We start from the raw sequence: 13412 nt of genomic DNA on the forward strand, positions 1-13412 counted from the left end.
TGTATCATTAATCTAGAAGATTCTTCCCTTAAGACAGAGTCCTCTGGGCCAGGCACAATGGCTCACACCTGCAATCCCAGCACCTTAGGGGCCAAGGCAGGCAGATCTCCTGAGGTCAGGAGTTCAAGACAAGCCCAGACCACTTGGTGAATGAAACCCCATCTCTACTAAAAACAAAAACAAACAAAAAAAAAAAAGAGCCCTCTGGTTAACCTTGTATATGTGAGACGATTATGATGAGATAGATCCCAGATTGAACAACTGGTCACCAGGAATTTTAAATTTGCTGCTGGAGGCACAAAATTTTGTCTGTCTTTCCTTTTTCTTACCCTGGGCTCTTGGCTCTAAATGTAGAGGCTCACATCATTCTCCCTGTGAGGCGCTTGGACAGAGAGCTCTTATGCTGTTCACTCACCAGGTGCCAGGGCAGGGTAGATTCTAATATTTGAGTTGAACATTCTTGAACAGTTATCCTGGAAACAGTAGATACCAGACAGCCCTTGAACTGGCTCCAGGCCGCTTTTTATTTGCAGGCTTTCAGTCCAGCAGTGCTTGTGGGGATGGGCCTGTTTCATACTCTAGATTGACTGGGAGGGAATCAAGCCAGATGGCATTCACCTCCCAGAGATGTATCCTACACACACATTTCCACATTGTCAGGGTTCTGGTGCTTTCTTACAGTCATGCCCTACACAGTGTGTCCCTACAAAAGGTCCGAACTTTCACCTTCAGATCCTTCTTCCCTTGATTGTGGGCAAACTTGGCTGAATCTAGTTCTGTTTTATTCCAAACGACAATTTATATCACATTGTTCACAGAAGAGACATTCCCCCTGCCCCGTCAACCTTTTCCACACCACTGCACCCACCAGGTGATTTGCATATTGTCCCCTAGGGAAAACCTTCCCTTGTGAGTCTGAGATAAAAGCTCAGCTCTAACCTTGCCTTGATTGATCAGGACTCCTCAGTTCACCTTCTCACCATGAGGCTCCCTGCTCAGCTCCTGGGGCTGCTAATGCTCTGGGTCCCTGGTAAGGACAGAAAGAGATGAGGGAGGACAACTGGGTGGGAGGTGAGCTCTGTGGGCTCCACAGCTTCCCATGTTTATTCCAATAATGTGATAGAGGCACATGGTCTATGCTCCAGGGAATGGAATTCATGTTTGTTTTATAAATAATCAGGATTCACCTCCAGGGAACGATGACTCTGATTAAGAACTTGAAGAAAAAGAGTTCCCTTGTGGCTAATAAATAATGGGTCTATTTTAGAAAGTCTACTTTTCATGATATAAATCAAAACTTTAAAAATGTAACTGTAAATTTATATCACAAGAGAAATTATGAAAGTTGCTCATAATGTATCTATATAAACTTGCACTTCTCTGTTATTATTTCAGGATCCAGTGGGGATATTGTGATGACCCAGGCTCCACTCTCCCTGCCCATCACCCCTGGAGAGCCGGCCTCCATCTCCTGCAGGTCTAGTCAGAGCCTCTTGGATAGTGATGATGGAAACACCTATTTGGATTGGTACCTGCAGAAGCCAGGGCAGTCTCCACAGCTCCTGATCTATACGCTTTCCTATCGGGCCTCTGGAGTCCCAGACAGGTTCAGTGGCAGTGGGTCAGGCACTGATTTCACACTGAAAATCAGCAGGGTGGAGGCTGAGGATGTTGGAGTTTATTACTGCATGCAACATATTGAGTTTCCTTCCACAGTGGTACAGCCCTGAACAGAAACCTCCCTGCTGTGGTGCCCCAGCTGCTCACATGCACTGCTTGTCTGGGGAGCAGGTCAGCAGCATCTCTGAGTCTGCAGAAAAGGAGGCTGTTGGAGAATACAGGGCAGGGTTTGCTTCTGAGGACTCTGCCTGGGACGACAGGTGCATGCCACTAAACATGGCTAATTTTTCTATTTTTTTGTAGCGTCGGTGCTTCACCATGTTGCCCAGCCTGTTGTCAAAATCATGGGCTCAAGCCACCCACCTGACTTGGCCTCCCAACATGCTGGCAGTACAGTGTGAGCCATTGCGGCAGGTCAGCACCCCTGTTTATGTTCCTGTCACCTGCCACAGCCTTGACTCTCATAACCAACAGGAAAATGAGGAGGTTCTAGGGCCCTGTGAGTAAAAAACTGGGATGATAGGGAAAGGAGAATGGAGTCTCATCTGAATCCTCCTTCCTTGCCTACATTTGTTTAAATTTATTGAGCAAAAGGGCCAGACTACTGATCATTTCTGGCAAAACATGTTGAGTACATTTTAGGGTTTAACAGTTTTGGGTACCTTTCAAAGAAAATATTTGGTTATATGTAAAATTGGTATTTTCCCACTTTTTAAATTCCTACTTCTCCTGTTTGCCATTCTTCTCCACTCCATGAGACAGTAGAGACAGGATTCTTCACTAATTCTCCTCTGGCAGAGCTGGCTGAGGACAATCAGTAAGATCTTGGTTGTGAGTGTCAAATAGATTTTGTAATTTCATAGCAGACGCAAGTTCCTAATACTAAAACTCTTTGATTACAATTACCTCTTGCTGATAGAAAAAGGGAGTTCTTGAAATTTCGAAAGTTGGTTTTAAAAATAAAATGCATATACTGGAAGATGCAGTATACTAAAGATGTAGTATTTTCCAGGGATCACTGAGAAAATACAGGATGAGGTAAACGGTTTTATTTTCCAAAGTTCAGAATTTGAGATTGGGCAGACTGCAGGAATGGGAGCATGAAGAGAACATAAGAGAGATCAGCTATTGTTCAATTACACTGCCCTTGATTATAGTGGGTGGGGATGTGGCTGGTGGTGGTGATGGCAGTTGATGATGTGGATCCAAAAAGGGGCCAAATATGTTACTTGTGAAGAACCACAGAGTTGAAAGCACTGCTGCATGGCTTCCTGGGTGGAGCCCAAGTCTTCGCACTTTCCAAACTTTCTCTCTCCTTTATTACTCACATGAAACTGCCCTCTCTAGTATTATGGTGGAAAAAGCATTCTGCACCAGCTATTTTCATGGGAGTATGGCCAAGGATAATTATTTTTACTACTTATGGATTTTTAAAATCCAGGACAGATATAAATCCCAATACCAAAATAGTTTGATTTGCCTCAGTTGCCTTTTGCTGACTGAAAATAGAGTTCTTCCAATTCCAAAAGTGGGCTTTGAAAATAGACAAAATAATTCAGATGGAGAACATAAAGTTTACATAATGTACCACAGGAACAATGCAGAATTATATGAGATTTTTATTTCCTTCTCAAATTCTTAGAATTTTAAAAATATTTTACTGACATAGCATTTTAAAGAGAAAATTTTTAGTGCTATGTTGTCATAAGAAAATGATTCAAAGAATGAATAAATGCATTATTTTTATATGATACTATTCCTAAAAATAAATCTGAATCCTCTATTTTAGTTGTTAATGCACAGAAAAATTATGCTCAATATATTCCATTGACAATAGTGCTCTAAATTTATATGCTTCCTTAATTTGAGGGCTACAGTCTGATAAATATCTATCTACATTTTGCCATGCAACTTTTAAACCTAACAGAAATGCTTTCGTTAAAAAAGCAACAGTGCTTTCTCTACCATAATGCTAGAGAGGGCAGTTTCGTGTGAGTGGTAAAGGAGAGAGAAAGTTTGGAAAGTGGGAAGATAGCAATTTTGCAATATGACCAAGTGTTATCATGCAGAAAACTATCCCCAAACCAGTCATTTCTAACATGTATTTCACTTGTGTTACCACTAATCTGCATCCATGATCTGATCGTTCTGCCAAATAAATTTACACGAACCCGAGTAATGAGTGATGTCTGTCACATGTGATAACACGGTGTAGAGACACAAAAGACTGAATCAACAGAACAAGATCCTAATGCAGGCTAAGGGTTTAAATAATACTTGAGATGATTTATTTCAAGATAACAGATTCCATAGGAAGTGCAATTAAAATTCCAATGTGTCATTTCTGTTAGGTTTAAAAGTTGCATGGCAAAATGTACATAGATATTTATTAGACCAGAGCTCTCAAATTAAGAAATATGAGACTCTCAATATGTTATTGAAAAATACTAATTAATGCATCATTGACCCTATATTTTATTACATAATTCAGTAAAAGAAAATAAAATGTAAGAAGCAAGAGCACGAGGTAACCAATGCCATCGTCACCTTTAGCCCTCCTGTGATTGACAGCACCTAGTCACCTTGACTTTCTGCTTTTCTGTGAGACAGGAGATAAAATGAAAACCCATTCAAGGTAGTTAGTTATATTTTAGAGAAAGCAAACAAAGGTACCACCTACATGATGCTGATATCCCAAAGGCATATATTCTCAAGTCAAAGTAGTGAAAAGTATATGATTCCAACAACTGAAAGGGGAGAGATACAAGGAGAATCAGAGCATGATCAAATTTATTACAAAGAAGCCTCATAATATGGTGAACTAAATGTGACAAGGTTTCTTTGTCTGTTGCCATGGCAGTGCAAAGGCAGGCAGGTGGCCTTGGAGGTGTAGGTGGCTCTGCTCCGTGAGGTCACTCAGGTGGGCAGGAGGCACGAACACCCTGAGAACACAGCCTTCCTCCTTCCTCACAGTTATTGCCTGCCCAGCCATCCTCAGAAGCATGAGGTGGGACAGAGTGGAGAGAAAGCTGTTTTCTTCTAAAGACTAAAAACGAAAACAGAAAAAAAAAAAAAAACCTGGAGCTTTCCATCGGTGACAAATGTACTTTTGACTCAATCACACATTTGAGAAGTTTTCCAGTGAGTGGATCTGCTGATAAACCCACATTCGTTGTTTGTTTGTTTTAATCTGAAAATGTGTTTACATGATTCTTGAAAATATTTTTTGACTGTAAACTTACATTTGTAGTAGCCTATTTGAAGTTGTCATTTACTATTTCATAATTGCTGCTAAAAAGTTATTGTTAAAAAAATCTGTGACTCTAACTGTTCTTGTTTGAAATGAATACGTCTTTTTAAGACATTCAGACTCCTTTTAAGCTCCTCATTTGGCCCTCCTTTGTTTCTGATTCAATGTATTGTTTAATTTGTTATTTATGATTAATTAATCTATTAATTAATTTTCACAATCACAGAATCAAATGTCCTATAAGTTGCTATGTCAAAGACCTGCCTGAAGATGGCATACATGCTCCACAATGAACAAAGGACAGCACCATGGTCTCAGGAACACTGGGGAAGTAGGAGTGCTGGTGTCCCATTATCAACAGGGAGCCCTAGAGTTAGAGTCAAATCTTCCCTGTGACCTGGGCACCTGGGAGGAGCCACCCGTGTGCTGAGTTGTGGGAACCTGCCCCATGCCCTGAGACTGGAAGCACGGCCTTGGCTGTGTCCCACCTGCTATGGACTGAATTGTGCTCTCAGATTCATGTTGAAACCCTAATTTTCAGTGTGACTGTAGAAATCAGAACCTCTAAAGATGTAATTGAGGTCATGGCAGGGGGTGTCCCTGATCCAGTAGGATTCATGATTTTGTAGGATCCAGAGACCTCTCCTTTTTCTTCTCTCTCTCTAACCACCTTCCCCTCTATGGAAAGGCTGTGTGAAGACATGGTGAGAAGGTGGCATCTACAAACCAGGAATAAGGTCTTTAGCAGAAAACAAACTCTGCTGAATGTCAATCTGGGATATTCCATGCACCAGAAATGTGAAAATTAAATTCTGTGGTTTATGCCATCCAGTCCCGTGTTACGGTGTGGCAGCGGAAGCTGACACATCCATCTTCCCCACCCTCTGTGAGCAGATCAGCTTCAGGAGGCCCTCGTGGACATGGGGTCCCAGCTTTGCTCCTCTTCCTCCTGTTTTTCCAACTTTCTGGTGAAGAGGGAGGACTCAAGCTTCATCATCAGTTTCTGTGCATTAAACATGAATGTTTCCTTCAAGATGAAGTTTTTAGCCCATTTTGCTTTCTCAGAATTTAATCAAACTGAATGAAGTATTTACTTACAATTAATATTTGGGGATGTTCATATTTGTTCCCCCCTTATATGACAGTTGGGATATTGTGTGGTGCTCATCTCCAGGCCCCTCCCTGTGTTCCAGGAGACAGGGTCACTGTCACCAGCAGAGCCAGTCTGGGAAATAACAGTGTCTAGCCTAGCTCCTTGTGAAATAAGGACTGACACTGAGCTCCTGCTGGCTCCCACTGCTCCCTGGACACGATGCCTGCCTGGGTCAAGGGGGTGAGTCTGGACAGACGTCACTCTGGCCATCAGTAGCCTAACTACCTTCATGACCTCCCACTGTGAACAGAGTCCCAGAAGCTGCTTGAGCCATGAAAGTTGGACAGAGAAATCCCACATCACTGCAGTCAGAGGGGGGCTGTGAAAAGACCGTGGGGGGCGGGTTTCATACCATGACCACGCAGCACTGAGCCATGGCTGCCACTCTGTCTGATAAGAGCCCCCAGGGGAAGATCCACTCACACTGTGCTCTAGAGGTCGTTTTTGTCACCATCTTTGTTCTAGCTCGTTTGGGCCAGTTTCTGTAGTGCATCCTGTTTTGTCCAGATCCTGTTCTGGTCAGCGTTGTCATGACCAGTGTTGTGATCAGTGCTCAGAATACAAGCCCTGATGATCTCCTACCTTATACTCACTGCCTTCTGTGAACCAGATGTTCTGATAAGGGTCCTGTTGGATCCTACTCGAATCAGGTGCCACACAGACCCTCACTGAGGGCTGAGGGCCACAGGCATCTGAAGATAAACAGAGGTCCAGAGAATGATAGCCTGTGACTGTTCTCTGTAAAGACAGCTTCTCCCCAGATGGCTGAGGGCTGTCTTTGGCTGTGTCCTTCTTTCTGAATGATAATGAGGGATAGAGCAGGTCTCTAAGCAAAACCTCAGCAAGGCCTTCCTATGTGTGCTGCTCTAACCTGGACATAGGTGGCACTGGATACACTTAGGGAAGTGAGGAGATTTATAGTCACAAGGAAGAGAGAGAAAGGAGGAGAGAGAGAGAGAAGAGCCTGTGATGTGCGTATAGTACCAACGCTGACAGTATGTTCTTTAATGGTTTATTGTAGAGTATGATGCTCAAATGCTCAGGTTCTATTCCATGCAGCCGATACATATACCTTATATAGGAAAAGGGCCTTTGCATATATAAATTAAGGATTATGAAATGGGCAGATTATCCTGTGTTGACCAGGTGGGCCCTAAATGGGCCTGTCTTTATTAAATGTCTGTCTATCTCTCTTATAAGGACATCACGATTGTCCTTATAAGACAGACATAGACAGACATTTTAACAAAGTCTGCAGAAGAGAAGGCAATTTGAAGACAGTGGCAGAGATTGAAGTGATGTGGACTCAAGCCAAAGAAAGTTGAAGCCACCAAAAGCTGGAAGAAGCCAAAAAGTAGACTCCCTGCTGGAGTCCCTGCAGAAGCTTTGATGACAGTCTGCTCTTGACCCCTGAAACTAGTGCTGGACTTATGGCCTCCAGAACTATAGGAGGAGAATATATTTCTGTTGCTTTAAGCCACGAAAGTTTTAGTAATTTGTTATAGCAGCCCAAGAATTCTAATAAAAATGGGGCTTAGGATAAGTCCAGCCTAAAGGTAGTATGATGATTTGCACTCTCCACCTTCATTTCTCTAATGTTACACATAATTGGTTAGAAGATTTTTATGATGGAAACATTGTACAGGAAGCCACCCAGTATATACAGGGGCATCTGTTAGTTACAGAATAAATATTGACAATTCTTAGTGGAAAATGACATCTGAGGCTGGGCTTGGTGGCTCATGCCTATAATCCCAGCACTTTGGGAGGCCAAGGCGGGCGGATCACAAGGTCAGGAGATTGAGATCATCCTGGCTAACACAATGAAAAATCTGAAAAATACAAAATTTTTCAGAAATTCTGAAAAATACAAAAAATTAGCCAGACATGGTGGCATGTGCCTGTAGTCCAAGCTACTCGGGAGGCTGAGACAGGAGAATCCCTTAAACTCGGGAGGTGGAGGTTGCAGTGAGCCAAGACCACACCACTGCACTCAGGCCTGGGCAAGAGAGCAAGACTCTGCCTCCAAAACAAACAAACAAACAAACAAAAAACCCCACCAAACCAGGACTTTTTGAACTCAGCTCTGGACCAAGTGGACCTAATAGACATCTACAGAACTCTCCATCCCAAATCAACAAAATATACATTCTTCTCAGCAGCACATCGCACTTATTCTAAAATTGACCACAAATGCCTTATGTAAATGACGAGTTGATGGGTACAGCAAACCCATATGGCACATGTACACCTATGTAACAAACCTGCAAGTTGTGCACATGTACCCCAGAACTTAAAGTGTAATAATACAAAAAAATGACATGTGACTAGTAGTATCTTATCTAGAATCTTCATTCTAAGATACTCAAGGACGCATAAAAGGGACCCTAAGTAGTCTTTTCATACATATATATGCACATATATATGCACATATATATGCACATATATATGCACATATATATGTATGAAAAGCAGTCTTTTCATCAACTAGAGAAACCCTCAGGATAGCCCTTAATACCCTTGGTGATACATTTCAGATGAGTAAACTGTTATCAGAGCCCGTAGTTGAAACTATTCAACAGAGATGGTTTGCCCAAAGATATGTGGTCAGCAATTGTCAGGGCTGAGCTTGGAACCCAGGTCTGCATAACCTTAAATATGTTGCTTCCACATGGCCACGTTTGTTTCGTATACGATTGAATGGCCTTTAAATTCAAAGAAGAGACAAAGCCAGAAGAGTGGTGTGAAATTCTCAACACAAGCTCCCTGCTACCTCTACACCTTACCATGATTACTCCAATTATAAACTCAGGCCCTCATGCAGTTTTGTCTACAAAGCAAAACTTCCTCAAAGTCTTTACAAATACTAAATGTCTTTCTTTCAGATTCGAGGGCAGGAGCACATCTTGCATTGCCCTGAACACTTTGCATCTTTTCTACCATTCTCATCTTTCTGTCCCAGTCCTTCCTTCTCAAATGGTGTCCTGTAAATCTGATTTCTCCCCCAATATGAAAACAAATGAACAAATATTCCCCTACTTTTCTCATATCCAGAGGATACAAGAGTTAATCACATATCCAGAGAGTACGAGAGTTAATCAAAGGATTTATACAAGAGTGTTTACACATAACAAGGATTCTGGTGCTAGCCATCTTCACAGTGAAATTTTCTGTGTGTCTTGCTAAAATTGACACTAAAAAATGACAAGATAAAAATATTTGGAAGAACAGAGGGCAACCATGCCCTTAAGGAGGTAAAAGACACCCCTGCCCCTTGCGTTAGTTTCCTACTCCTGCTGTAACAAGTTATCAGAATCTTACTGGCTTCACACAACACAAATTTATTATAATACAGTTCTGGCAGTGAGAAGTCTCACTGATTTATAATCAAGGTATCAGTAGTGCTATATTCTTTCTGGAAGCTCCAGGGGAGAGAACCTGATTCTCAGCTTTTCATCTTCAAAGATAGCCCCATGTTCCGGGCTGCCTGGCCCCTTTCTCCATCACTGAAGCATCCCTCTCCATTGTCCCTATTCCTCTCTGACTGTTACCCCCACTCCTCCCTATTATAAAGACCCTTCTGATGACGCTGTCTTTCCTAGATAATTCAGCTGTTTCCTAAATTTTCTGAATATCCCTATGCATGAAAAAAAAAGAATTGGCAAGTATTCAGACTATACTTTCCAAGAACAAGGGTTTGTCCACTGTCTTAGGTTGGATCTTTCAGGGACAATGAAGCCCATGCGGGCAGCATATTTACAATGCACAGGAAACACTGGGAGGAAACAAGGCAGTGAGAGAGGAAAGAGAGCAGCGATACCGAAAATGTCCTCAGCGAGAAGCTACCACTGAAGATGAATGGAGATCAAGCCCACGTGGAAACATGGGAAAATGTCTCAGTATTTTCCCACCTAAGAAGGGAGGGAGCTGGGGTATGTATACACCTCCCTGTCCTCACTGATTGAGGGCTTTCCGAGAGGATGCTCATTTCAGGTGCTGTGATAGGCCATGTGTACAGGCAGGGCTGCCTTCTCCAGCTTCAGATAAAGCAGTGAGGAAAAGATATGGCCATGGGGGGTCAGCAGAAGTACAGCAAAGGGAAAAGGGAAAGGGTAGCAAGAGTGACAACTATATTCACCCCCCCCCCCACACACACACACGAAATTGTGTATTGCAATCCAGAACTGCTTCTCTCTGAACCTAAATCTTAGCAAGCAGTTTACCAGTAACTGCCCTTGAAATTCAGGTCCCTGGAAAGCAGCAGGAGGTTGTGTACAGGCTATACCACAACAGTTTGGCCACCCCTAGTGATGCATGAGTAATGCTCCCTGGACTCCCCAGGCTCTAGTCTTCTCATGTCGGTGTAGTTGATTCCACTTCCCTTGCTGCACAACCAGGCTGGGATGCCTGGGCAGAGGCAGACATGTGAGGTATAGGGGTTCAAATCGGTTTCCAAGTTTTATCCAGATTCAAAGCATTTCTCCATGTACATGAGCGGTGGCTTGACAGGAGATGGAGACTCTCTTTCCTGGATGTGAGGCAAGGAGGCAGGCGTCTGAGTCAGGATGATGTCCCTACTCACTGCTAAAGAAAAAAGTGGCTTTGATGGTGCAGGGCAGGGAAATGCACTGAGTGGTCGCCACCCTCACAGAAGAGAAAGTGTTCACTGACCTGGCCTTTCCCCCCAGGGCCTCTCCCTCCCATTGCTTTCCAGAAAGCCAGGATTTTTGAGAGCCACACCTGAACACTCACAAACATTATGGTGGGAAAAGCAGATCAGAGCATTAGGCAAGATGCATTACCTTGGTCTTCTTCCTTTGGAGACAATTGATGTGGGGTTCTAGATTGACCCAGAGTTTCAAGTTTATCCTGATTCAGGCTTCAACAGCTGGAGGAAGAAACAGAGATGTTTTTTGAAGTAAACAGATCTAACATTACTAGTCAACCCTTCATACTGATGACCTATGGGAAATAATACCCAAGGGCAGAAAAATGGGCAGAATAAGGGGAGCCCCAAACCAAGACGAAGCTGCTGCCCATTGAGACCCTGGGTATTACAGAGACCTATAGCTCTGGATAATGGAAGATCTGTGAGTGGCACAGGCACTGAGGAATCACAGCATCATTATCGTGCATCTGCAGGGAATTGCTTGTAAATATACTGGTAATTACAAATATTTAAGGTCACTACAAATACTTTGGAGTGTATTAAATATGCTTCTGATAAAGACTGTTTTTCTCACATGAAACAATGGGAACCATGTGACAATCACAGAGGTGTTGTTACTATAGCAAAAGGGATTGTTACTCTCCACATCCCTTTAAGTAACTTGAAGACCTGATAGACCCACCCTCTAAGACTTTATTAGACATTCCTTACGAATGATTATACTCCCCTGTATGCTCCCAATACAACTCTAAAATATATTATTCCATGTAGTCCTTAGGTTTGTATTAAAGTTTGACTTTTTTCCCTCAAAATATCTCTTGTCACAACAGTAACTCTAGAGAGAAATACATTCCCTCCAGGCAAATCTATGCTGCGCTGGTCTGACCTGGGACCCTGGGGACACTGCCCCTGTGCTGAGTTGCTGAGATGAGCCAGCCCTGCAGCTGTGCTCAGCCTGCCCCATGCCCTGCTGATTTGCATGTTCCAGAACACAGCCCCCTGCCCTGAAGACTTTTTTATGGGCTGGTCGCACCCTGTGCAGGAGTCAGTCTCAGTCAGGACACAGCATGGACATGAGGGTCCCCGCTCAGCTCCTGGGGCTCCTGCTGCTCTGGCTCTCAGGTAAGGAAGGAGAACACTAGGAATTTACACAGTCAGTGTGCTCGGTACTGACTGGAACTTCAGGGAAGTTCTCTGATAACATGATTAATAGTAAGAATATTTGTTTTTATGTTTCCAATCTCAGGTGCCAGATGTGACATCCAGATGACCCAGTCTCCATCCTCCCTGTCTGCATCTGTAGGAGACAGAGTCACCATCACTTGCCGGGCAAGTCAGAGCATTAGCAACTATTTGAGTTGGTATCAGCAGAAACCAGGGAAAGCCCCTAAGCTCCTGATCTATTATGCATCCACTTTGCAAAGTGGGGTCCCATCAAGGTTCAGTGGCAGTGGATCTGGGACAGATTTCACTCTCACCATCAGCAGTCTGCAACCTGAAGATTTTGCAACTTATTACTGTCAGCATGGTTACGGTACACATCCCACAGTGTTACAAGTCATAACATAAACCCCCAAGGAAGCAGATGTGTGAGGACGACCCACCCCAGATGCTCCTCCTGGTGCCTCCATCTGCTGAGAGCATTTCTCAAACTCAGTCAGGTTTTGAAAGTCATTGGGAGACTTTTGTAGAGGGGACCAGGGAGGCTCCTCTGAACTCTAAGCCTCTTTTGCCCCCATCCCCAGGAGAAAAGATGTGACAATGTCTGTCCTGATTGAATAAGGAAGAGATACAAGTCCACCTGAGGAGTCTGTGTTATGGAATAATTGGAATTTACACAGCAAAAGAGAAGCTATTCTCGGTATTTCAAGGAGAAATTGTTCAAGTTGAATAAATTAGAGTCTAAACCACAGTCTTTTTGAAGCCTATGGTATGTTATTCATGAAGCAGCCACTAGAGACAGGGGATTCTCAGGTGTTCCTGCAGAAGTCAGAGTGCACCTGCCCCTGGCGGTATATGCTGAGCACCATGTGATGATACTCAGACTTGTCTGGGAAGCCCAGGGCTGGGGTGCGGATTCTCTCAGCTGCCTGCAGCATGTCTCCAGGTGATTCCCCAGTCCACACACAACTCCACATGTTTTACTTCAGATGTCAGAGTACATGAATCCACCACTCTGACTTCCCAGTCTCATGGGAATGCCTCTCATTAAGCAACTTTAAAGAAACCATAGAGAGAAAAGGGGTTTTGGAAAATGTGCGTCCAGAAGTGATAGTAGCAATGGGGAATTGACAGCTGACAGGTCAGTAAGGTTGCTCTTTCCACAAGGCTCAAAACTTTGCCAGTTACAGATTGTCCCAGAATATACTTGAATGTGCTTTCACGTCTTACCAGCAACTCTGGGTTCATAGCAAGAAAACTTCATTAAGTCATAGATGAAACAGAAAAATCAGGAAACTGTATGAAATACATTATAAGGCTGTGTGTGGTAGCTCATGCCTGTAATTCCCAGCACTTTGAGAGGCAAAGGCAGGAGAATTGCTTCATCCTAGGAGTTTGAGATTGGACTGGGCAACATAGGAAGACTCTGTCTCTACAAAAAACAAAAAAAAAAACAAAAAGATAAATGGATAGTTATAACAATTGTTTGACAACCTTTTTCCTTGACAAAAAGGAAAACAACAAGAGAAAATTCTAAACATGGATGTAGCATTTTTCCT

General features: G+C 43.2%; 2 gene segments (V, D, J or C); both read left to right on the forward strand.

Annotated features, from left to right (window-relative positions):
* The first annotated feature begins 954 nt into the window (after nucleotides 1-954).
* LOC103785104 (immunoglobulin kappa variable 2-40-like) lies at nucleotides 955-1730 on the forward strand. The segment is given in 2 exon segments: nucleotides 955-1030; nucleotides 1396-1730. Coding segments are annotated over 2 exon segments (384 nt in total).
* Nucleotides 1731-11684: 9954 nt separating this feature from the next.
* LOC134728608 (immunoglobulin kappa variable 1-39-like) lies at nucleotides 11685-12261 on the forward strand. The segment is given in 2 exon segments: nucleotides 11685-11814; nucleotides 11939-12261. Coding segments are annotated over 2 exon segments (378 nt in total).
* Nucleotides 12262-13412: the final 1151 nt, after the last annotated feature.

The sequence above is a fragment of the Pan paniscus genome, chromosome 12 (assembly GCF_029289425.2).
Source record: "Pan paniscus chromosome 12, NHGRI_mPanPan1-v2.0_pri, whole genome shotgun sequence".
In the NCBI taxonomy this organism is placed as follows: Eukaryota; Metazoa; Chordata; class Mammalia; order Primates; family Hominidae; genus Pan; species Pan paniscus.